This window comes from Anomaloglossus baeobatrachus, chromosome 7 (genome assembly GCF_048569485.1).
Source record: "Anomaloglossus baeobatrachus isolate aAnoBae1 chromosome 7, aAnoBae1.hap1, whole genome shotgun sequence".
In the NCBI taxonomy this organism is placed as follows: domain Eukaryota; kingdom Metazoa; phylum Chordata; class Amphibia; order Anura; family Aromobatidae; genus Anomaloglossus; species Anomaloglossus baeobatrachus.
Window position 1 is genome coordinate 168,168,589 of NC_134359.1, and position 26,403 is coordinate 168,194,991.

Here is a 26,403-nt window from a genome sequence, read left to right on the forward strand (position 1 = left end):
CAAAAGAAGCATTAACCCCTCAGATGCTAAAAGGAAAAAAGTCCATTTAAATGAGTATGAGTCTCGCTGGAAAGAGACCAGCGTGACAAACAGGCTCTCTTGGGGTCTTTTCAAAAAAATGTTCTGTGAAGGTATCCTTCCATTCTTGGCTATGATGGTGAAATGTGAAACAGGTCGGCAGGGTGCAATGTAATGTGGGCTGCACTTAAGTAGAAAACGGTTTAACGCATGTCCTAACAACACAGAGAATTGGTGAACATTTCTCCTCCCGTGTTTCCTAACACTACTTCTCCACTTCGTGCACCTACTCCCCATCTCGTCGTTGTAACACCTGCACAACCAACCTCAGCTCAGCACAGCCAGAGGGACACAACAGCAGGCTGTACGGAGACTCCAAGTTTGGGGTTGAAATTCCCCACCAAGATGGAGCAGTGGACGGACTACTTATGGGCCTATTTAAAGTTGTTGCTCTTTTGGGGAACTTTGCCTATCTAGACTTCGGGCATGAACTGGGAATACAGACCACATAGGTGAAATTTGTTAAACTTGTTGCTCTATGGGGGAAGTCTGGCAATCTTGATTATGTGGGTGAACTGGGAATACAGGCTCTGTAAGGGCTCTTTTTTAAATTTTTGGTCTGTGGAGAAATTCATTTCTGTGGGGGCACTGCCAAAATGTTTAGTTTCTTCATTTACTTGCTGTTCTGTCCCCACTTAAAGGCGATGGAAGGTGCGTAGTTGTGAGAGGTTGTGAGAGTCTTACCTTCGTTTTTCCTGTAGGTGGGGCAGACAGGACCTTGAGCACTCCAGAGTGAAAACATGCACAAGCTGAGATGAAACAATGGTGGTTTATTTTCTCCAAAGGTTAGGACATGCAGAGTGCAGTAATCCAAGTACCTGGCATTGAAATCTTCCAGTGATGCTTGCCTCTGTAGCTACTACGTGGTCAGAAGACTTTGCTTCTAGTAGCTCCTATAAGGGATCTTGCTCTCACAAAAACTCTGGCTGGAATGAAAATCCCAGGAAGTGATGCAAGAGGGTCATCAGACACTCCCATGGGCTGGGCAAAAGAAACAGAGGAGCTGAAAAGTCTGACCAGTAGATGGCAGCAGAGACAGGCATGAAAAACATTAAATAACAGTTTTAACTAAGACAAATAGAAACAGCACACTCCCCGTCTGAAATTCACTTTGGGGATTTCACTATTGAGTCCATAATACAACCTGAAAGGAAAGGCATGTTAAATGCAAAAACAAGCTCAATTGAGTCCAAAACAAGAAGGATGGCTCAAAGTTCGGGTCCGGTAGCGTTCATCCTGTAGGGACGCTCTCTATGGGCAAAAGCAGAACAAGTTCGTGGATTGGCCTTGCAAAGGTCTTCGTCTCACCTTTCCTGATGACCTTTAGCTCCACCTTCCGAACATTGCCGTCCTGACTAGGCAGTATCCTAGTAATTAGTCCCATAGGCCAGTCAGTCCTTTCTGTGGTCTGATCTTTCATGAGGACTAGGTCTCCTTCCTTGAGGTTCGGCTTGGGATGTCGCCACTTCTTTCTTCCTTGAAGAATGGTGAGGTATTCCTTCCTCCATCGGTTCCAGAAGTAGTCAGCCAAGTATTGAACCCGTTTCCAATGTTTTTGATAAGTGTTCGCGTGGGTGAACTCTCCGCTGGGCATTACCGCGTTGTCAGTTTTTTGGGTAATGAGAATAGTAGGAGTTAATATGGTTGGTGTTTCTGGATCCATGGTCACCGGCACAAGGGGTCTTGAATTGATAATGGCTGAGACTTCAGCTAGAAGAGTGACTAGAGTCTCATGTGTGAGTCTTGAGGAATTGACGTCCATTAGCATGGAGTTCAAGATGTTGCGTGAAATCCCGATCATCCTCTCCCAGGAGCCTCCCATGTGAGAACTGTGAGGGGGATTGAAGATCCAGGTGCAACCTTTCTCTGCCAGCTGATCTTGGATAGGTTTGGTGTCGATGTTCAGTTCTCTACATGCACCGACGAAGTTGCTTCCACGGTCAGACCTCAGCTGTTTCACTGGTCCTCTGATGGCAAGGAACCTTCTCAAGGCATTGATTAGGCTGGAGGTATCCATGGACTCTAACACCTCAATGTGAACGGCTCGAACACTTATGCAGGTGAATAACACAGCCCACCGCTTGCTGTTTGCTTGGCCTCCGCGAGTTCTGCGTGTGGACACCATCCATGGTCCGAAAACGTCTAGGCCCACGTAGGTGAAAGGTGGCTCTGTGGAAAGTCTGTCTGTAGGCAAGTCAGCCATTTGCTGGTACAGTTGTTTTCCTCTCGCTTTACGACAGTGCACACAATCGTGTAGTATTTGTGCTACACGTCTCTTCATTCCAATAATCCAGAGGCCTGCAGAACGTAAAGCACCTTCTGTAATTTGCCTGCCTTGGTGTTCAGTCTTTTCATGGTGGTGTCGGATCAGCAAGACTGTAACATGGTGTTTGTTGGGAATGATGAGAGGATTTTGTTCTGCAACTCCAAGATGAGCCTGATTTAAACGACCACCAACCCTCAGTAAGCCGAAACTGTCGATGACTGGGTTTAAATTGGCGAGAGGATGTAAAATAGTGAGTTTATGGAGATTGATTCATAGACTGGATTACATATATTCATAAATATATGTATATTATCGCCCATCCCTTTAAGGATGCCTGTGTGTTGGAAAATGCTAAACCAAGAGTTTGAGATGGTAAGAACCAAACTCATCTGTTAGTCGTCCATCAAAGCCATCTGACGTTGTTTGTCAAAGTTGTCAAAGTAGTGCTATATATTGTTTAGAATGTTGGGCTATGAGCTGAAATAGCTATGAGAAACGTTTTACTGTAAGTTACTGCTACACTGAGGTCAAAGCTCAGCGAGCTTCAAAGGAATTATAAATAAGACTGAAGTAGGTTTTGTTACAGGTCTCTAGTGCGCAAGTACACTTATTTCGCGGGTAAAATGTACCACGTGACATGATGTAATGCTAAACCTAAATTAAGGATAGTTAGTTTTTGTGTTACCATGTAAAGAGATAAGGACAATCCAGAGGAGGGGTTTTGGGTTATAAAAGAAGCCCACACTTCAAAGGTAGAGGGAGAAGGAGGGAGAGGCAGAAGGTGACAGGAGAAAGACGGACCCATCCGACCAGACCATCCCGAGACGGCTTACACACACAACGATGTAAGATATATGAACTGTTATTTTTTCTATCTGTCTCCATCTATTAACTCAAGCCAAGACAGTTATTTTTCTCTAATGACTGTAACCCTCCAATTCTTATCTGAATAAAATCATAATATGTTTTTGACCTATCTTCGCTCCAATCATTATATACTGGCTATGCAGTTGTCGCCGTAAACCCATTATTTAACATTTGGCGAGCACCAGCCTGAATGATTGTGAACCACAGCTGTTTTCTGTGAAAGGTGATTTTTTTCACGCTGCCTATTATTGCAGAAGGACTTTTTTTTTTTTCTCTTTCTCACGTCATTCCCTGCCCTTTGTCCGTGAAGGGGGGTCTGTGAGTTTGGGAGTAATCTTTCTGTCCAAAGTGCTGCAGGCAAAGACGATACACTGTGTCCACATCACGAGCCTAAGAGAGGGTTAACGTGACAAGCTGCAAGGAGGTCGTATGTGTCAAGCCTTGACGGTTGGAGCCATTCTCAGGACCATCCATCCAGTCGGTTGGAGCCATCTGAAGCCATTCCATCCAACAGACGGTTGAAGCCATTCAAGGACAAGCATCACATACTGGTGAGAAATGGATTTTATTCATGATTATTTTAGTAACTGTCATGTAGAGTATTCTTTTGATCATACACATAGTGACGCACAGTTATGGTCAAATCTGTACCGGCAATGTGAACTTGAGAATCTTAAGCTAGATAAAAAGTTTTTTACTGTAAATCGGTTACAGAAAAAGATACAGAATGTATTGGGTATGGTATACACTTACAACTCCATGGTGGGTGGGGCACAGCCATATGCACGCACTATCTGTATGGTGACTGACACACCCATAACAACAGGCACGCCCAATACAACAGACACACACGTCACAGATTCAGAAACAACAGATTGTCCAAATTGTTCGATATTAGCAGAACATATCGAACATCTGGAGGATCAGTTGGAAACAAGAGCAGATTTAATATCAAAACTACGGAAAGATATTAAATATGTATCTGTTAATACGAGACAGAACAAGACAGAAGCTTTAGGTTCAGACGTACCGGACGGGCTGAATACGGCCGAGGACGAGACTCTGAATGAGGAGGAACTTCGAAAAAAGAAGTTACATGATAAGGCCGCCCGTCTTAACATTAAAATCCATGACCAATTAATGAAAATCATTAAGGACATACCGAAATATGATGATAAAATGGACGCCTTCCATAATGCGGACATTTTTGAGTCACATTCCGATAAATATAATCTAACAAATGAACAGAGAAACAAGATTTTCAGGGTATGGCTTCCCTCCCACATGGCAAAAAGGTTACAAGCAACACCTAGGACTGACGAACACAATGACCTGATCCATGACACAAAGGAAGATAGGCTGAGACAGTTGATTCTCTTTACCACAGGAGAGTCTACCCCAACAGTCGAATTGTTAGAAAACCTTAAGACACACATACAGGAGGATCCGTTTGTCTTCCTAGTCAAATTCGAGCAAGGATATCGTTTGATAATGGAAATCGGATCTGATCAAGAACCGCCTTCCATGATCAAGGCCTTTGTTAAAAAGTTTAAATATTTGGACCCTGCTTCATTCGAAATAGCTTCTAGGATGGAAAGTCTACAAGAGGTCACGTCATTTATTGATAGAATACGTAGACGAATGAAGCAAAATCAGGTAAAATCAAAAATAGCCATGATAGAAGGGAACACTGACACATTAGTATCCCAGGAAAAACAGATCAAAAACAACAAAAGACCGGTGTTGAATTCTAAAAACAAGAATTCAGGGGGGGGTAACAGGAAAAGCACAATTCATTGCTTTTTTTGCGGCCTACCCGGACACCTGAAGTGGGAATGCAAGAAATTCCTGAGGGCGGGAGTTGAGGAAAGGCTGGGTAAGGAGAATGGACTGATGCCAAACACATCCAGTGCCCCTCCCCCATCTTCAGCACCTCCACCTTCATACACGCCCACTCATACTGACAACAGAAATAACCAATCACCATATGCACCTCTGACCAGACAGATAAGGGAAATGACCATACAGGGATTGGATGGAAGGGGCAAGACACCTGCTGCTCTTCTCCCTTCTCCATCCTCCTGACTAGCAAAGCCGGTCCCCAGGCTGCATCCACTGGAATTCGTCACTCGAGTTTCAATGGATGGCTGTGGTCGACCATTTTTAAAGGTAAATCTTGAAGGTCAGGAAGTAACATTTCTCCTTGATACAGGTGCGCAATTGAGTGTCACAAATGTTGATTTACATTTAAAGCCAGATTCCCCTGTATGCACAATTGTTGGTTTCAGTGGTAAAAATGGAACAAAGGTGACTTTAGCGCAGGATGTTTCTTTGGAAATACCTGGTTTTTTGAAAACGAAAATGGATATTTGGTGTTGTCAGGATACTGAGAATATAATTGGCACTGATTTTATGGAAAAGCATGGCTGGATTATTGATTTGGGTAACAAAACAGTATGGAAAGATTCTAGCGGTTGTAAGGCGGTAGTTATTGATCCAGATGAATATAGTCATGTCGGGACCATTTGTTTGACCGATGTAGTGTCAGCAGATCATTTGTGGCCTGAAACTGGTGGTGATGAAGTATTGACTGAGTTAGTACAGCGGTTTCCTTCTTTATGGGCTCAGTACAGGAATGAGGTTGGAACAATGAAGGATGTAATTGTCAAAATTGAAGGCCGAGACCCACCTCCTCAGCGTCAGTATAAGTTGCCTCCGGAGTCAGTTGCTCCGATGTCGAAGATTATACAGGAATTGTTGGCTCAAGGTGTCATACGTAAGGCAAATTCGGTTTGTAACAATCCATTGTGGTGTGTTCTGAAAAGCGATGGTAGCTATAGGATGTTGTTGGACTTGAGGATGTTCAATAAGTTTACTCCCAATGTAGCACCGATTGTAGCTGATACACACGACATGATGTCGAGATTGGATGCTAAGGCAAGGTATTTCTCAGTATTGGATATCAGTAATGGTTTTTTCAGTATACCGATTGAGCAAAGTTGCCAATATCGATTTGCATTCAACCACCTCGATCAGCAATATGTATGCTGTAGGCTTCCTCAGGGGGCTAGTATGTCGCCAAGCATTTTTCATCAGGCGCTAGCGAACGTTTTGTCGAAATTTTCTCGTCCGGAATGTTTATTGCAATATGTGGACGATATCTTGTTGAGTACGGAGGATGAGAATTTGCATATTTCTCTACTGGCAGAATTGTTTGAGCTGCTGCATGATGCAGGTTTAAAACTGAATACCAAAAAGGTCAAGCTGATGCAGACTGAGGTCAGGTTTTTAGGAGTTCTGCTAAGTCCAGGTACACGGCGACCCCTACAGGACAGAATAGAGGCAATTGCATCTCTTCCAATTCCAACATCACACAAGGCACTAAGACATTTTTTAGGGCTTGTAAATTACTCAAGGGATTTCATTGAAAATTTTGCTGACAAAGCCAGACCTTTGTATGATCTTTTAAAAGGTGACAATGATGATTATTTTGGTCCCTGGAGTGTCGAACAGGAAAAAGCCTTCACACAATTGAAACATGATCTACAACACGCACCTGCGTTAAGTATGGTGGAAAAGAACGCACCTTTTGCGCTTCAAGCACACACTTCAGAGACAAGTATCTCTGTGGTTTTGCTGCAGCTGCAAGGGGGGGAATGGAGAATCTTGGGGTACTTCTCTAAGCTTCTCTCACCTGTTGAGAGGGGGTTTGAGGTGTGCGCAAGACACCTGGTGGGAGTGTATTTTGCGATAAAAATCACTCAACACATCATCGGGTTCCAAAAGGTTATTCTCCAAACGCCACATTCCACACTGAAACTTCTCTTTGAGAAAAACATCCCAGGTGTGTCAAATCAGAGATTTGCCCATTGGTTGCTCTCATTGTCTCCAAATCAAATTGAGGTAGATTATAAGGCCAAGTATGTTCTTCCTCAATTGATGCAGTATGAAGGACAAACCCATGATTGCATAGAAACGTTCCATGAACCAAGTCCATCTCTCTTCAGACGACAGTCGGAAGACGCAGATGAACCTGTGTTTGTAGACGGTTCTAGATTTTTTCTGGAAGGACACTATCACACAGGATATGGAATTTTCTATTCCAAGCGAGGACAAGTGGTAAAACACAAGTTACCAAGTCATTTCTCAGCTCAAAGGGCAGAGATAGAAGCGGTAAGAATGGTCCTACAGCTGAATGAAGCTGATGATCAAACTCCAATGGTAATCTACAGTGATAGCTCCTATGTTGTCAGATCCCTAACCGATTACCTGCCTGTTTGGGAAAGGAGAGGCTACGTGGACTCGTCCAACAAAGCCTTGGTGCATCGCGATACGCTAGAATCAATTTTTGAGATGGCATCTAGGGCCCCAAATAGATTTGCTATAGTGAAAGTCGCTGCACATCAAAGATCTGATGATGAGTTATCTGTAGGAAATGCAACCGCAGATGCTCTAGCCAAAGAAGCTGCCCTGACAGGAGAGGAAGTGTTTGACTCTGAACCTTCTGAGAATTCAGCGGTTCAGAGAGCAGACACGTACATACCTTCATTTGCAGAAGAACAGAGAAAAGATCCTTCTCTTGTTATTTTTCTGGATGATCCAAAACCTCCTTTCATCTGTGAAAATGGGGTTTTGTGTCACAGTTCAAATGAAGAATTGCGTCCAGTTGTACCAAAACATCTACAGGTAGAATTCACTCGATACAACCATGAGAGTTTAGGTCACTTGGGACAACAGAAATTGTTAGTCATTCTCAAGGAGAAATTTTATTGGGAAAAAATGGACGAAACAGTTCAAAGTGTTGTACTATCATGTCTCATTTGTGCCCAAATAAATCCAAGACCTAAAGGACAGAAGCCACCACTTCTACGGATCGCACCTGCAGATGGTCCATGGTCTACACTGCAGATAGACTATATTGGTCCTTTACCCTCAGGTAAACATGGTCTCAGGTATGCATTGATTGTGGTAGATGTGTTCTCAAAATGGGTAGAAATATTACCTGTTAGGAAAGATGATGCTTTGTCCACAGCAAGGGAATTGGTACAACATGTCTTTTGTACTTGGGGGATCCCAAGGATGATTACCTCCGATCGAGGTAGCCACTTCACAGGTAAAATCATGCAAACTGCTTGTGCTATTCTAGGGGCGCGACAGCAATTTCATGTCCCCTATCATCCACAATCTGCGGGAATTGTGGAAAGAATGAATAGGACAATCAAGTCCAGAATTGCAAAGATGCTTTTGGACAAAGGTAACACTTGGGTTGACAAGGTTCCTTTCATACTGATGAGTATAAGAGGTTCAATCTCTTCTACAACTCAATTCACTCCGTTTGAGTTGATGACGGGAAGAAAAATGCCATTGTGGTTTCCACATGAGCCATTTTTATCCACTCCACAAAAAGATGCTATCTCAAGGTCCCAATGGTTGAGATCGCTGCAGGAGAACCTGAAAGCGATTCTGCCATATGCGGCATCGAGAATGCAGAAAATGGAGCCACCCTATGAGTCCAAATTCAAGAAAGGTGCTCTAGTGATGATCAAAACCTTTCGCAAGAGTGGTCCATGGGAGTGTAATTGGGAAGGTCCTTTTGAAGTCCTTGAGACTATGGGACAAGTCATGATTCTTGTGCACCGAGTGTCAAATGTGGTAAAAAAGACCCGGAAAACACAAAAAGTGTGGGTTCACGTTGACCAGTGCAAAATATTTGTGACAAAATAATGATACTGCATTTCTTTCCAGGAAGAAATGGATTCCTATACGAACTGGAATAAAGAACCTAAAGACTGTGAAGGAAAGATGACATCAAGCCTTCTGGAGAAAGAACATCTTCCCAAGCTCAAGACAAGCTTCTACGTGATGGGATCTACGTTCCTGCTGCTTTGCTTTATTTTCGTCATTGTTTACATGTTACATCAAGGAACAATCGCCAATGATGTGAATGAACAGACTAGAGAGATTCAACATTCTCGAAGACCAAGAGGATCAGATACACGGAACTTACTGACAGAGGACATCACGGACAATTCTGTGGAGATAACAGGAAATATCTGCATGGGATATGGAACAAAATGTTGCATTGAATTACATTTCATACACGACACAGACATAATATTACATGCGATTGCAGGACCTAAAACTAGATTCACACAATTACAAGGAGAATATGTACACAATAATAAAACTGGTACATGGGAATGTTCTCCTACAGATGTACTATACTGGAACATAGAGATCAGAGGTGATGAACCTGCTGTATGGTCCATGATTGCAAGGGGAAAGTTTGGAAGATCCAAAACAGAAATTTTGTTAAAAACTCAGGTTTTTGGGAAAATTCTGGATCCTTCTTTACTCTCCATCACAGAAGGAGATAAAGATTGGGTCAAAACATGGAATTTCCAGATAACACGGGAACCTGTGCAAGTTCAGGTATCTGTAGTGTTTACCGCTACTAACACTATAGTTCCGGAAATAAGGGTTTCACCACAGACCGTACATAATAAAGTAAATACATTGCCCATAATGTTAAAATGTGACACAAGGTTGAAATTGCCTTCTGAGTCTTTGTTGACATGGACCAAAAATTCATCATTTTTGGGAAGTTTTTTAAACAGTCCAACTAATGTCATTCACAGAGGTCAGATTGGTAATATCAGGTGGATGGATGATACGTTCATTTTTTCCATAGAGAATCCATCTTCCAGGGACTCTGGAATTTACCAGTGTTGCGTTGAAACAAAGACACATTACAGACATTGTAAAGACGTTAGTGTGAATATTTGGTCAGCAGCAGATAGTGCATGCACAGACACGAGGTTCATGCCGTCTTCTCCTTTCCAAATTAATCAATTTCAGTCCAAGTCCTTATTAAGGGATGGAGAATTTATGACAATGGTGTGGACTTTCAATATGTCTCATTGGAAGATCTCTACCAGGTTTCCTCAGTGTCAATCACATCTCATAAACATGGAGATGGGGATAGAACAATGGTTTGGGAAAAGAACAGCTCAGACTAGGAGTAAGAGAGGAGTGTTAGAAGGAATTCTGGGAGGAATTGGGACAGTGGGAGGTCTGACTAATGCCATAGATATACAGACACTTAAGTCAGATTTGGATAATATTGGTTTTATTGGAGGAAAAGGTGTAAAGGTTCAGAAGAGTCTGAATCAACTTCTGGAAAAGATGGTAATGAATACAGCTGCTGTACTAGGCTCTTCCGTGTCACATCTACAGGATGCTACATTAGCTCTCGTGGAAAGCACACACGAAACACAAGTAGCTAAAGCGTGCCTGGAGATACAGGTAGAGTACTCTTCTAATTTAAAGTTGATTGCACAAGCTTTACAGAGTGGAATTACTCCACTGGGAATACTGCGAAATTTACCTGTAGAGTATGATTTTGCATTGAATCATACGGATTTGTGGGTAAATAAGTGGTTAGGATGTGAACGAAACATTTGTGTTGGCACATCGCTAATCCCGGTGATTGGAAGAGAAGGAACTATTGTTCCTGTTACAGTTTTGGGTATACCTGTGAGCAACACACAACAAGTGTTCTATCAACTGCAGTACACAGATTTTGCATTTGATGGAGTGAACACTGAACAAGTAGACATTTCTTCATGTTTGCATTTTGTTTCTAAGGTGATGTGTTTACCTGGACAGGATAAGGTGATTTATCATTCATGTTTTCATAATCATTCTTCTTGTCATGCGAGAATAGAGACTGTACAGACACTACATGATCTGGTGACTCCAGTAAGTCCAACTAAGATATGTTTTCAGGTCATGTCTGAGACAGAGAAGGTTTCTGTTTTCTATTCTGCTTGTGTACATAAGGAAAACCTACCTATGGGTTTGTATTGTATAGAAGGAGATGTGAGATCTCTTTCAAAGAAGGAAGGAAGTTTTAATATCACTTCTATAGGAAAGAGAAACTTAACGGCATTTCCGATACAATTCAATTTATCACAGATAAATGATTTTCCTTGGGATATGTGGACAAGTGAAATAAAGAAAGACAAGGGTTTGTTAGATTTATTAACGAAACAGTTAAAGGAAGCAGAAATTATATTCAGACATGAACAAGGTGAATTAAGTGATATTGAACACGAATGGAATGGAATGTCAGGTAGAACTTGGTGGAAGAGTTTTAGTACATCTGTACATTCCTGGTCTAAGTCATCTTTTCAGTCAGCGGTTGGTAATGTTTTATTTAATCCCATCATAATCATATTTTTATTAGTTTTGATGTGTATTATATATCAAGTTTTTGTGATGTGTAGAATTCAGAAGATATATAGGAACATAAAAATAGAAATGAAAAAGGAAGATAACATTCTTAGAGGAATGTTAAATCGCAAGATGACTTTTTGACAGAAAGTTGCAGATTGGTTTATCAAGTCAAATATTGGTCTAGAATTTCCAACAAGAATGTATGTGATACGAATGATGACACGATTGAGTTAGGGTTTCCCGGGGTTCATCAAACTTCCATATTAGGGGGGACTGTAAAATAGTGAGTTTATGGAGATTGATTCATAGACTGGATTACATATATTCATAAATATATGTATATTATCGCCCATCCCTTTAAGGATGCCTGTGTGTTGGAAAATGCTAAACCAAGAGTTTGAGATGGTAAGAACCAAACTCATCTGTTAGTCGTCCATCAAAGCCATCTGACGTTGTTTGTCAAAGTTGTCAAAGTAGTGCTATATATTGTTTAGAATGTTGGGCTATGAGCTGAAATAGCTATGAGAAACGTTTTACTGTAAGTTACTGCTACACTGAGGTCAAAGCTCAGCGAGCTTCAAAGGAATTATAAATAAGACTGAAGTAGGTTTTGTTACAGGTCTCTAGTGCGCAAGTACACTTATTTCGCGGGTAAAATGTACCACGTGACATGATGTAATGCTAAACCTAAATTAAGGATAGTTAGTTTTTGTGTTACCATGTAAAGAGATAAGGACAATCCAGAGGAGGGGTTTTGGGTTATAAAAGAAGCCCACACTTCAAAGGTAGAGGGAGAAGGAGGGAGAGGCAGAAGGTGACAGGAGAAAGACGGACCCATCCGACCAGACCATCCCGAGACGGCTTACACACACAACGATGTAAGATATATGAACTGTTATTTTTTCTATCTGTCTCCATCTATTAACTCAAGCCAAGACAGTTATTTTTCTCTAATGACTGTAACCCTCCAATTCTTATCTGAATAAAATCATAATATGTTTTTGACCTATCTTCGCTCCAATCATTATATACTGGCTATGCAGTTGTCGCCGTAAACCCATTATTTAACAGAGGACTTCTTAATGGAATCTGCTGTTTGTTGTATAAACGCTTCCATTCTATGGCGAATTCACTCTGTTGGAGGTGGCGTATTATGAGGGACTCGCTATGGGAGATGTCCTCAGCAGAAAGGGCTTTGTGGCAGACATGCCAGCGATGACAGTCTTTGGTTTTAAGGTCAGTACGACAGCATCTGGCGATATGCACTAACCTAGCGACAGTCCTGACGAGCCTCATCCAGCTGGAGAAACGTTCAAAACGTTGGCAACCGAGGTTGGAAGTTTTTTCTGCACTGGTGGCCAGGGTATTGACTTCAGCTCGGACATCTGGATCGTTGTCCGGATCTAGGATGAGGAAGGCTTCCTGGACACCTTCTTCTGACTGTCTCAGCAGGAACTCCGGACCTGTAAGCCAAGAAGAGTTAGCAAAAGAACTTATAGACGTAGGTCTAGTTGCGTGATCTGCTGGATTCAGTTCGGTTGGTACAGGTTCTGCTAGGTTGTTGCAGACTTCCTTGTCCATAAAGGCGATGCTGTGTTCTCTCATTTCAGGCTTGCTGTTCATGGAACGCTGAAGAGAGTTAAATCTGGTCTGAGCTTGAGCTCGGTTGTTTGGGAGTCTTACCCTGGTAGATCGGAAGGGTAATGGAGAGACCCAATGGTTGGTTTTGTCTTTAGAAAACTCACAGTCCATTATTCCGATGAATTCTCTGTCCTCTACTGACAAGGCTACTTTATCGTCGTCCTTGGTTGTGAGAAAGACTGATCTTCCCAAGTTGTCGATATGCAGAGAAGAAGCGATGTCAGGTAGCTGTATTGTGTCTGGAGACTTCTCTTTCACTTCATAGTGATGAGGACATGGCTTTAAGCAGGTTGTGCGCCCATCTCCATGCACATAAGTCTTGAAGGAATCAATTTCTGATCGATCAACGCACACATTTCCTATGACTACCCATCCCAAGTCCAGTCTCTGGGCGTATGGTGCATAGTCAGGCCCATTACACTGCTGTCGCACCTTGTGTACCCTTAGATTGTCTCTGCCGAGCAGGAGTAGAATCTCTGCGTTATTGTCCAGAGGTGGGATAACACTAGCGAGGTGTCTTAGGTGTGGTTGATGAAATGCAGCTTCTGGGGTAGGAATTTCATTCCTGTGGCTGGGTATTTGGTCACATTCAACGAGCGTTGGTAGAGGTATTTCAGTCTTCCCATTGATAGGAGAAGCAATGAATCCCTGGGCTCTTCTGCCGCTAGTCTCTATGCGACCCGAGCAGGTGTTCAAGGTGTAGGGTTCTGATGGTCCATTAATTCCGAAGGCTTCAAAGAATTTGGTTCCTGCTAGGGACCGGTTGCTTTGGTCGTCTATGATGGCATACACCTTCATTGCCTTTTCTGGATGTCCCTCAGGATAAACCTTGATGAGGCATATTCGGGCACAACATTTCTGTGTTTGGCCCTCTCCACATACCTCTGAGCATGAGCAGGAGACGGCTGTGGTGGTGTCAGTCTGATTCTTGGGCTCCCCGCCATGACTTGGAGTGGGAGTGGTGGTGACTGCAGCCGGTGTGTCTCTAGCTAGCTGGGTTGGGTGCATGGCTGAAACGTGTTTTTCACTATGACACTCCTCACACTTGACAATGGATTTACAGTCCTTGGCCATGTCCTCAAGTGATGCGCAGCATTTGAAACAGATCCCAAGCTCTGTGAGGACTTTCTTGCGCTCCTGTAGGGTTTTGGATCTAAACCCTCTGCACTTGTTCAGTGAATGCGGTTTTTTATGGATGGGACATTCTTGATTGAAAGACTCTCGTGATGAGGTGGTGTTCTGTTTATCTGTGCGTGCTGCAGGTGATGGTAGCTCAGTCTTCCTGACACTCACAGTGTTCTTAATGTCTCTGCGTTTGTGTATGGCACCTTCATACCTTGATGATGATGATGTCGCAGCTGCCGAAGTGTTGAACTCTAGGAAGTCGAGGCTGGGGTCGTTCCTCATCTGGGCCTGCTCGTCAATGAACTTGCAGAACTGAATAAATGGGGGAAAGGTGACGTCATTCATTCTTTTGTACCTTGAGACTGACGTTGCCCATTTCTCCTGCAGACTGTATGGCAGCTTCGCCACGATTGGGTTCACTCCATGGGCTGTATCCAGGTAGCACAGCCCAGACAGACGAGGGTCTCTTTTGGCGAGCTCCAGCTCCATGAGCAGATCACTTAGGTCTTGAAGCTTGTGGACTTCTTTAAGGTTGATCTTTGGGATGTCCTGCAGTCTCTTGAATAGGGCTTTCTCTATTGCTTCTGCGCTGCCAAAGGTGCGTTCCAGTCTCTGCCATGCAGCAGCGAGACCTGCTTCTGCTTGTCCCACATAGACGGTTCTGAGGCTCTTGATGCGGTTTGTAGAGCCTGGGCCCAACGACTTGATCAGGAGGTCGAGCTCCTGTTCCGCAGTGAAGTTGAGATTGGCGATGGCTGCCTTGAAAGTTGCTTTCCAGGCCCTGTAGCTCTCTGCACGATCATCGAATTTCGTGAGACTAGTGTTGATTAGCTCTCTGCTCACCATGAACCTGGCAAACTCAGACATATCTGATTTCTCACCACTTGTTGCCACGACGACTCGTGATGCCCCTGGGGCGTATGGGCTGCCTGGCATGAATGGATGAGATGTTCCCGGGTAAAATGACGTTGCTGCAGGGTTGAGCTGTGGTTTAGCCTCTGTAGATTCTGATGACCGCTGCTTGAGCTGTGGAAGTGGGTCAGGAAACACTTGGTTGCCATCTTGCTGTGGTGGCTGTGTTTGAGAGGGCACCTCTTGGTGACTGTTATTAATTTGCTCGGATGCTTTAGGTGGTACTAGCACTGGGAGAGGTAAGTTGGAGGTTTCGGTGTTGTCGGCTTGGACGGTACTGCAAACCGGGGTTGCTACAGGTAACTGATTCAGTACATAGTCTCTTGTGCGATCAACTGGATTGTCTGCTTCCAGTGGTGGCGAGTCAGCTGGATCAGGACCTTGGATCAATGCTTGCTCAAGTAGTCTCACTTTAGCTAGCGCAACTTCCTCTTCCATCTGTGACCGAATAATCTTTATCCGAGCCTCCGCTTCTGCCCTTTTGGCTTCCGCTTTAGCAGCTTCTGCTTTTGCATGGGCTTCTGCTTTAGCGGCTTCTGCTTTTGCAAGGGCTTCTGCTTTAGCAGCTTCTGCTTTTGCAAGGGCTTCTGCTTCTGCCCTTTTGGCTTCTGCTTTAGCAGCTTCTGCTTTTGCAAGGGCTTCTGCTTCTGCCCTTTTGGCTTCCTCCTCTACTTCTCTTTCTGTGAAGGAACGTCTCACCTTGGATTCCTCTGCTCTTATGCGGGCCTCTAGTATCCTGTCGCTCAGGGCTGAGCTTCTTGAGGATGATGACCCGGATGACCGAGAGGAACGTCTAGATGAGGTTGATCGGTGTGATCTGGTTTCTTGCTGGTGAGAGATACGGTGTTCGGCCTTGTCTATGGCATCTTGCACCTTGGCATCTCTTTCCTTGTCTACCTCTTCTGCCTTGCTCAGGTCTGAAAGGGCTTCATCAATTTTAGAGTCTTTTAGAAAGGTAATGTACCTTGTTGACAGTCTCTTGTATCTTTCATGAGCTGTGTTCAGCCGTTCCAGAGCGGCTTGTAAGCATGTGGCATCACCTGATGAGGATTCAAGTCTTGACATGTAATAGGTGACTCGTTCCCACTGTTCTTCCAGGTGTTCACATAGCTCATCTTTCATAGTGTGATAGTTTTCAGCGGCCTTTATCGTGGGTTTGGAAGAGCGCTTCGGTCGGACAACTTGGTCTGCTGAAAGCGTGGGCTCTGCCTCCTGGGCTTCATAATGGACAGTATCAGATTGTATTTGCTCTGTTTCAGCAGTGGGGAACTGTCCAAGGTCTTTTTCAGCCATTTTGATTTAAGGTGTACTGTCTCTTTAAGAAACTTGACTTTTGAATAGGGGTCCAAAAATCGTTGTGCAGCTCTGCAAGGACTCCCTGATGAGATTCCCAAGGTGTCTTCAGTAAAACTTGGGGTTCGCAGTGCAGCGATGTGCAGTAATGAGGTATAATGTACTGCAAGTCTATAGAAGGAGTATAGCAGGAGAGAAACAGCAGGTGCATAAACTGTCCTTTACAATGCAGCAGAGGTGACACAGGACGTGGCAGATGGGAGAGCTTCCCCTTAGGCTTGTCCAGGCATGCACTGTGCAGGCAGACTAGTGCACAAGGCTTGTTGCTAGGCAGATTACAGGGGAAGTTACAGGGCTCTTAGGGATCTGTAGCCGGGGTATTGAGCTCTTAAGCAGTCTTCTGACTGTTCTGTCCCCACTTAAAGGCGATGGAAGGTGCGTAGTTGTGAGAGGTTGTGAGAGTCTTACCTTCGTTTTTCCTGTAGGTGGGGCAGACAGGACCTTGAGCACTCCAGAGTGAAAACATGCACAAGCTGAGATGAAACAATGGTGGTTTATTTTCTCCAAAGGTTAGGACATGCAGAGTGCAGTAATCCAAGTACCTGGCATTGAAATCTTCCAGTGATGCTTGCCTCTGTAGCTACTACGTGGTCAGAAGACTTTGCTTCTAGTAGCTCCTATAAGGGATCTTGCTCTCACAAAAACTCTGGCTGGAATGAAAATCCCAGGAAGTGATGCAAGAGGGTCATCAGACACTCCCATGGGCTGGGCAAAAGAAACAGAGGAGCTGAAAAGTCTGACCAGTAGATGGCAGCAGAGACAGGCATGAAAAACATTAAATAACAGTTTTAACTAAGACAAATAGAAACAGCACACTTGCTATGTAACCATAATTGCTATAATGACAGAACCCCTTTAACTAATTCCCCTATCCACATTTGTTTGCAGGGTAATAGGCATGCTCTTACCTCCATTTAGGTTCCTTTTGCAATCCCTTAGCCCCTACTATGACCATTTTACAGCCCAGAAGGTGAGCTTCCAATTGACTTGTTAAGAGGTTTGTTGTTTATGGTCAAGTTCAGTTGCCAAACCAGATTTTTTTTTGGGTCCATGCTTGTTCGGCGAACCCAAATATCTATGGGTCTGCTCATCACTAGTTTGTAGTCTTACTTTTTATTTCAACTGTCATTATTTATCAAATAAAAGACTCTTACCGTTGTCCATGTGTAAGTATATCCATCAACATTTAAAACAGGTATGACATAAAAATCCACTTGATTGAGAAGCTTGTATATCAATTTGTCACTCTTTTGTTTTGTTAAAATCTAAAGAGGAAAAAAAGGAAAAAAATACATTCAATATCTGAAACTAAAATTGTGTGGTATTGTAAAGTCATCAAAGGCTACATTTACAAATCTTTGTGACATCTCCATGTGTTGTCCTGTGTTTTAAACAGACACCACTGACAGGGCCGGCTCCAGGTTTCCATGGGTGAAAAAGTCTCAGTGGGCCTCTTTAACACACCACATGACGCATCTATAAGGGATAAGCAGGTTATCCTGTAAAACACCCCCCCCGTACCATATCTACCTAAATGAAGACGAGAACCACGACTTTATTGCAGGAATGGCCACAGTTTTATTTTACCGTATATATGTATACCAAACTTGTGGCCCAACATGCCACTCAATTGTTAAACTTAACCTTATACATATATACCCGTATAACCAGAAACACCGATAGATCCGTCCGAGAGGCAAACCATCATTCCTAACCCCCCGGCCGTAACCTCCAAACCGGCCCAGAGGACCACCTCGGCCGTGACCACCCGGCCCGAGGTGAGGGGTAACAACGTTCCATCGTTAATTACCCCTACCCAGAACCTGCGGGACCTCCGCCCACAAGTTCCCATCCACTCCGAAGCCACTCCCCTTGAGCGACTTCGTACCAACAAGCCGACTGTCGGTACTCCCAACCTCTCAGACGGACCTATCACCCCGCCACAGGCCGGCCAAGTGACACCCTTACTTGGCCCGGGCCCCCCACACCCCCAGTGCTTGCTCTAGGCCATCCCTCAAACCCAACATCCATAAATCCAGACCCACATCAGTCAGGTGAACCCCATCTCTCCTTAGATACTGCTCCGTGGACTCCTCCAATTCTCTATGCCGCACCACCAACCCACCATTTCTCGCCACAAACCTGCCAATAGCCCGGTTCAGCTTGCTCCGAGCCCTATTAATACGGTCCACCGACCTCCCAAAACGCCACTGCGTCCGAGCTATAATGTCCGACCAAACGATAACTATGCCCGGGAACGCCCTCCACAAATGTAACAGGTCCAGCTTTATATCCCTTTTCAATTCCCTCGCCGACCTTACTCCCAAATCGTTCCCTCCCACATGCAAAATTAACACATCAGGGACACGATCCATACGGCTATAATAAGCCACCTCAGGGCGCACCCTACCCCAGGTCATGCCCCGAATTCCGAGCCACTTTACTCGAGCTTCCGACACCGACACTCCGAGCTGCCGACCGTCACGCCACACATCCGCCCGTAACGCTCCCCAATACACATAGGAGTGCCCGAGGATCCACACAAGGCGTGGACCTATAAAATACAAAGACCACGAATAAAAACAGCAACAGCACAAGAAATTGCCCACAAACCGGCATCTAACACCAACCTTGAATCCCCCACCCCTGACCATCACCTGACCAAGTGAGGCCTAATGTACAAACGGAACCTGGAAGACTCCCACCTCCCAATCCGCCGGATACAATCCTCACTCAAACCCTACCTGGTGGCCTCCGTTGCCGCCCCAATCCGGAAGGAGTGAGACCCGTACTCACGTGGCTCCTCCCCCACCCTTGCTAGAGCCATCTTCAGCACCGCATTGAATTGATACCGCGACAAAGCCAATCCGTCCGTATGTCTAAGAAAAACACCAGGGTAACCGCCGCGCACCTTTAAAAACTCTGAAACATGTAACACTGGGCACAACTGGTGCCCCGGTAAAGCGTACAACACTACTAAGCGCCCCCGGCCCCTCTGATCCGTCTTAGAAAAACGAAGCCGACATTCCACTCTATCCTCCCCCAGCATCACATCACCCAACAGCAAACCACCCATCGCTTGCTTAGTCGGGCTGACCAATTCGCCAATACGAAAGGCCCCAAAAAACGCCAGTACAAAAGCTACCGAGAACAACACCCGCTCATAAGGAGACGAACACAACTCCCCTAAACACCCCACCAAACGCACCAACAATGGCAATGACACCGGCCGCCTACAGTCACGCGACTGAGCCCCTTTTCGAAAACCCTTCATCGCCTGTCGCACCAGAAAATCCTTAGTCGCGTCCCGAACCCCTTGCATCTGGAACAAAAAGGCCAACGCCGCCAACTTGCAACCAATCACCGAAACAGACCTGCCTTCCGAAAAATCCCCACTTATTAACATCAGTACCCCCAACACTCGACCCTGGTAACCCGACTCTATGAACTCCCTACTTTCCAACTCTGCCCATTCCTGCCACACCGCCTGATATCGGCACCAAGTAGCCTCAGACACCGATCTCCGAATTCCCTCAAAAGCTACACCGATGCCAGGTCCCACAGCCAGTTCGGGCAAGGTTCCCCCTCCGCGTCCGCTTCCGGCACCAGCTTCCTGAACCTGCAAAACTGAAACCGTGATAGCGCATCAGCCACCTCGTTGCGAATCCCAGGCACATGCCGAGCCACCACGCAAATGTTTAACTCCAAACAACGCAACACTAGATGCCTTAAATACCCCACAACCGGTGGGGATTTTGCCGACAGTGCGTTGATGGAATGCACCACCGCCATGTTGTCACAATGCATGCAAACCCTTCTTCCAGCAAAAACAGGGCCCCACAACTCCACCGCCACAATAATGGGAAACAATTCCAACAGCGCCAAATTCCTCACCAAACCTGCTTCCACCCACCGCCGCGGCCACTTTCCCACACACCAGCGCGTTTGAAAAATTGCTCCAAAACCTGTCGCCCCAGCCGCATCCGTGTACAATTCCAGCTGGCTATTGGACACCGCCTCGCTCATCCAAAGGGTCCGACCGTTGTACCGGTCCAAGAACTCCTCCCACACCAACAAATCCCCTTTCATCATTTTTGTCACTCTGACAAAGTGATTTGGAGCTTTTACCCCTGCAGTTGCGCTCGCCAGTCTCCTATTAAATATCCGCCCCATCGGCATAATGCGACAAGCGAAATTCAATTTTCCGAGCACTGACTGCAACTCCCGCAACCGCACCTTCTTGGCCTGAGACAAGAACCGCACCGACGCCTTCAAATCCAACAGCTTTCCCTCCGACAACCGGCATTCCATTGCCAGTGTATCAATTTCGATACCTAAGAAACATAATACCGTCACCGGCCCTTCTGTTTTGTCTTTTGCCAACGGAATACCCAGGCTCCGCGCGATCCGCTCTAACGTAAACAACAACAAGGAGCAAACCGAAGAGCCCGCCGGACCCACGCAAAAGAAGTCATCCAAATAGTGAATCACCGAATGGACTCCTGCCACCTCCTTGACTACCCATTCCACAAACGTACTGAATGCCTCAAAATAAGCACACGAAATGGAACAGCCCATCGGCAGGCAACGATCCACATAGTATTCACCATCCCACATACACCCTAAGAGATGAAAGCTCTCTGGATGCACCGGGAGTAAACGAAAAGCTGCTTCCACATCCGCCTTTGCCATCAGGGCCCCCCGCCCCGCTACCCTTATCAGCTCCAAGGCCCTATCGAACGATACATAACATACCGCCGACAATTCCGGTGATATCCCATCATTCACCGACAATCCCGCCGGATAAGATAAATGATGAATGAGCCGAAATTTGTTCGGCTCCTTCTTAGGTACCACCCCAAGGGGGGAAATCCGTAAATTAGAGAATGGCGGGTCCTGGAATGGGCCCGCCATCCTCCCCAACTCCACCTCCTTCTGCAGCTTTTCCTTCACCACCGCCGGATGTTCTTTTGCGGACCGCAAGTTTCCCGGGCGAAACACCGGCGCCTCAGATTCAAACGGAATCCGAAAGCCCTCTGTAAAACCACGTTCCAACAACTCCGCCGCCCGCACATCCGGGTATCTACTTAAATAGGGAAGCATCGCCTCTACCCTCACTGGCGTCCTCCCTTTTTCCAGACCCCTCCCCCGCCTTTCCTTTGCCTTTCTTGAAGCACCTGGCCAGAGGGTGGGACCCTCCACATCCGGAACACTCGTGTCTGAACCGACAAGAGGCCCCGAACTTACACTGTCCCTCGTTATACTGCCAACAAGCTCCCTTTTTCTGTCCAGCCGAGGACCCGCCACTCGCACCCGGGCTCCCGGCACCCCCTCGAAAGGGCTGAGCCGGCGCCGTCATTAACCGCATCCACAAAGAAATATCCTTGTGGCCCCACTGGACTCCCGGCCGCAGAGCCTTCCGCTGGCGGAACTGCTCATCATATCTCAACCACCCCAAACCGCCGTATACTCTATACGCTTCCCCTATCGCGTCCATATATCCAAATAGGGCGGAACAATGCTCCGGCTCCTTTTCCCCGATCACACTGGCTAAGATAGCAAAGGCCTGTAGCCAGTTAGTAAACGTCCTCGGGATCAACCTATACCGCCGTTTTTCCTCATCCTCCTTCTCCTTTTTTGTATCACTAGGTTTCACCTTATCCAAATTAAACTTTTCCAAGGGAAGCAGGGAAAAAATTTCCACCTACTCCCCCTTCCAAATCTTTTCCCTTACCTCCTTTTTTAAATGAACCCCTAACTGCCCTTCAAAGCACACATAAATTTCACTCCGTGCCCTATCATCCAAACGCACTACCTCATCCTCCTTTTCTTTTTCCTTTTCCGCCTCCTTACTCGCACCCACGGAAACCGCCCCACCAGCCTCCTGTCCCGTACCTGCCGCCGAGGTCGTGTCCCCCGCCGCAACATCGCGCACCGGCGCTTCTGTCCGCACCACTTCCGTGGGGCCCACCCACGCCCCCACCGGAGCCCCAGGCCCAGTCCGACTACCCCGTTCCGCAGACAACCCCTGCAACACCCCCAAAAGCTGCCCCCAAAACTCTGGACCCGGTAAACCAGACTGCCCGACCGCACTCGCCCCCAGCGCAACGCGTCCCGCGACGGAACCCCCGCCCTCGCCCGCGCTACCCACAGCATGTAACATTTCTGTTGTCTGCTCACCAGGCTGCCGTTGAGTCGACGCCGGAACAGCCGTGCCACGATCTTCCAGCTGCCGCTCCGTCCGACCTGCCGCTGCTCCTTCTTCCTCGCTGGAGTCCGATGCGCTGCCGAAATCCTCAGGGGGGACCAGCGAGGGGACAGCCCGCACCTGGCGGCCGTCGACCCCCACGGTCACCGCACCCCGCTCGTCCGGGCGACTCCTGCTTGACCTCTTCCTTTTCTCCCGCCGTGGCGCCCTGCCGCCGTCTCTTCCCGCTGTAATCGTGATATCCTGCTGCGCCGCCCCTTCTCCTGTCGTCCTCAGTGGGCTCCCTCCCTGCCGACTGCAGGAAGGCCGTGCCGAGCTTGCTCCTCGCCGGGACCCACCCCCAGCACGCTCCTCGCCGGGGGGGACCGTGACTACCGATCTCCTCTGTGCCTGCGGGCCACCGTACCCCTCCTCCGATCTCCTGACCTCGCCGCTCACATCCGCTCCCGTCCCCCGTCCTGTTGCTCTCCCCTGCGGCCTGCAGGGAGTCTCCTCCGGCAATCCGGCACGCCGAGCGCCACCCCCAGCCGGCACATCACTGGGGGCTGCCGTCATCCATGCTCCGGTCTGGTGCTGCGCAGGCCGCGGACCGGAAGTGGGCCTCGCAGAGGCTCCGCCCACCCCCGACCCACGGGATCTCCGTCGCGGATTCCTCCCGGTGGCCGGCTGCTCCCCTAGGTTAGTTGGAGGGCTCCGCCGCTGCTCCGGAGGGTCCCCGCAGGGGCTCCTTGATCTGATTCTCCCCCTCCAGCTGGGGGAGTAGCGCTCCGGCGGTCGCGCCCGCCGAGCACGTAGCCACGGCCCGGGCGCTGGAACAGCAGGCGGCGCCGCTCCAGCCCCACAGACCGCTGCCAGCTGCTGCCTCAGGGCATCCACTCCCACGACCTCGGATGCCCCCCGCACCATCTCCAGGAGTTCAGCAAGGGCAGCCATGGCAGGAAGCAGCAGCAGCACTACGTCCTGGGACACAAAGATCTATCGACGAAAGGGGAGGTAAACAGCACACCCCCCTCTCTTATACCTCCCCAACACCCCACCCCTTCCTTGCTCCCCCCCAATCCCCTTACAGCTCCCTACTACCAATCCTGTACTCCCACACATCCCCCATCCCATGCAAACCTATTAACCCTTTCCTAACCTTGCACCCTCCCGATCGTCATGGGGTCCATTCACCCCTATGGGGCTCACTGCCCTTCTATTCATGATTATAATATAGAGGTTGGGGTCTGTATATATATATAATAAAATCCCTGTAAATATAATCCATCCTTGTGCAATCTGCCTCCCTTAAGCACGGTCTCCCCCCCTGTGCGTGGATAGTGCCCCCGACAGCGAGTGGGCCCCTGTTTGTCCATGGCCCTGTCACTTGCCTGGGTATGCCAGAGGGTGAAGGTGGCACTGAACAGCTAACACCGGATGTGGCATCACCATTAATATAATTTTTTGCCAAGTCTCATTATACAGTAAAAAAAAATGAGTATTTGATACACCGACGATTTTGCAAGTTTCCCCAATTACAAAGAATGGAGAGGTCTCTAATTTTTATCGTAGGTACACTTCAACTGTACGGCTTGGTAGCCGCCTGATCTAATAGTATAGGTGTTACCTAATAGGCTCCGGGCTTGTGACTGTGCATCTGCATGTGTGAACAGTAGAGATGAGCGAACCGGTCGCGGTTCGGCTCGAGGTTGGTTCGCCGAACGGACCTCCCGTTCGAGTTCGGTTCGTCGAACGTTCGACGAACCGAACTCGAACTGCATAGGAAACAATGGCAGGCAATCACAAACACAGAAAAACACCTAGAAAACACCCTCAAAGGTGTCCTAAAGGTGACAAACAACTCAAACACATTGGAAAGTGACAAGGACATATACTCATGCGAAAACAAAACAGCTGGACAAGGAAAAAGAGGAGGACACACAGATATATGAGTATATGCAAGGAAACATCGATTCCATTAATGTGCAACTTGAGCCCTGCTCATTCTTGGCTTCCAATCTTGATAAATTGCCTGAGCTCGCCACGTACGTCTTGGGGATCTTGTCGTGTCCTGCAGCCAGCGTTCTCTCGGAACCTGTCTTCAGTGCTGCTGTGGGTCTGCTGGCAGATAAGCACACGTGTCTGTCCACTGACAATGTGGACATGGCTCTCAGAGGACTTTTCTTCCCCTGGGTCAGCCAGGGGACGGGAAAGGCACGCGTATTTTTGAGAGTGCTTCATGCAAAGCATCTTTTTCTTTTTCAAAAGGGAGCTCAACCGATGCCAGTCAAGTGGGGTGTGTGTGGCCCAGTGAGTGGCAACGAGGGAGACTGTGGTTGGAGTCCCCTCGCTGTGTCTCTAAAAGAACCAAGATGAACAAGTCATGGCTCTTAGAGGACTTTTCTTCCCCTGGGTCAGCCAGGGGACGGGAAAGGCACGCGTATTTTTGAGAGTGCTTCATGCAAAGCATCTTTTTCTTTTTCAAAAGGGAGCTCAACCGATGCCAGTCAAGTGGGGTGTGTGTGGCCCAGTGAGTGGAAACGAGGGAGACTGTGGTTGGAGTCCCCTCGCTGTGTCTCTAAAAGAACCAAGATGAACAAGTCATGGCTCTCAGAGGACTTTTCTTCCCCTGGGTCAGCCAGGGGACGGGAAAGGCACGCGTATTTTTGAGAGTGCTTCATGCAAAGCATCTTTTTCTTTTTCAAAAGGGAGCTCAACCGATGCCAGTCAAGTGGGGTGTGTGTGGCCCAGTGAGTGGAAACGAGGGAGACTGTGGTTGGAGTCCCCTCGCTGTGTCTCTAAAAGAACCAAGATGAACAAGTCATGGCTCTCAGAGGACTTTTCTTCCCCTGGGTCAGCCAGGGGACGGGAAAGGCACGCGTATTTTTGAGAGTGCTTCATGCAAAGCATCTTTTTCTTTTTCAAAAGGGAGCTCAACCGATGCCAGTCAAGTGGGGTGTGTGTGGCCCAGTGAGTGGCAACGAGGGAGACTGTGGTTGGAGTCCCCTCGCTGTGTCTCTAAAAGAACCAAGATGAACAAGTCATGGCTCTCAGAGGACTTTTCTTCCCCTGGGTCAGCCAGGGGACGGGAAAGGCACGCGTATTTTTGAGAGTGCTTCATGCAAAGCATCTTTTTCTTTTTCAAAAGGGAGCTCAACCGATGCCAGTCAAGTGGGGTGTGTGTGGCCCAGTGAGTGGCAACGAGGGAGACTGTGGTTGGAGTCCCCTCGCTGTGTCTCTAAAAGAACCAAGATGAACAAGTCATGGCTCTCAGAGGACTTTTCTTCCCCTGGGTCAGCCAGGGGACGGGAAAGGCACGCGTATTTTTGAGAGTGCTTCATGCAAAGCATCTTTTTCTTTTTCAAAAGGGAGCTCAACCGATGCCAGTCAAGTGGGGTGTGTGTGGCCCAGTGAGTGGAAACGAGGGAGACTGTGGTTGGAGTCCCCTCGCTGTGTCTCTAAAAGAACCAAGATGAACAAGTCATGGCTCTCAGAGGACTTTTCTTCCCCTGGGTCAGCCAGGGGACGGGAAAGGCACGCGTATTTTTGAGAGTGCTTCATGCAAAGCATCTTTTGCTTTTTCAAAAGGGAGCTCAACCGATGCCAGTCAAGTGGGGTGTGTGTGGCCCAGTGAGTGGCAACGAAGGAGACTGTGGTTGGAGTCTCCTCGCTGTGTCTCTAAAAGAACCAAGATGAACAAGTCATGGCTCTCAGAGGACTTTTCTTCCCCTGGGTC

At 47.1% G+C, this 26,403-nt stretch overlaps 1 protein-coding gene across 2 annotated transcripts in view; it reads right to left on the reverse strand.

The window, feature by feature from the left end:
• LOC142245236 (carboxypeptidase O-like) overlaps positions 1–26,403 on the reverse strand; it is a 992,459-nt gene that overhangs the window by 440,572 nt on the left and 525,484 nt on the right. For both annotated transcript variants that reach the window (XM_075317796.1, XM_075317797.1), the window contains one exon: positions 17,635–17,745. In XM_075317796.1, the coding sequence (XP_075173911.1) occupies positions 17,635–17,745 (111 nt within the window). The remainder of the gene's footprint in view (positions 1–17,634; positions 17,746–26,403) is intronic.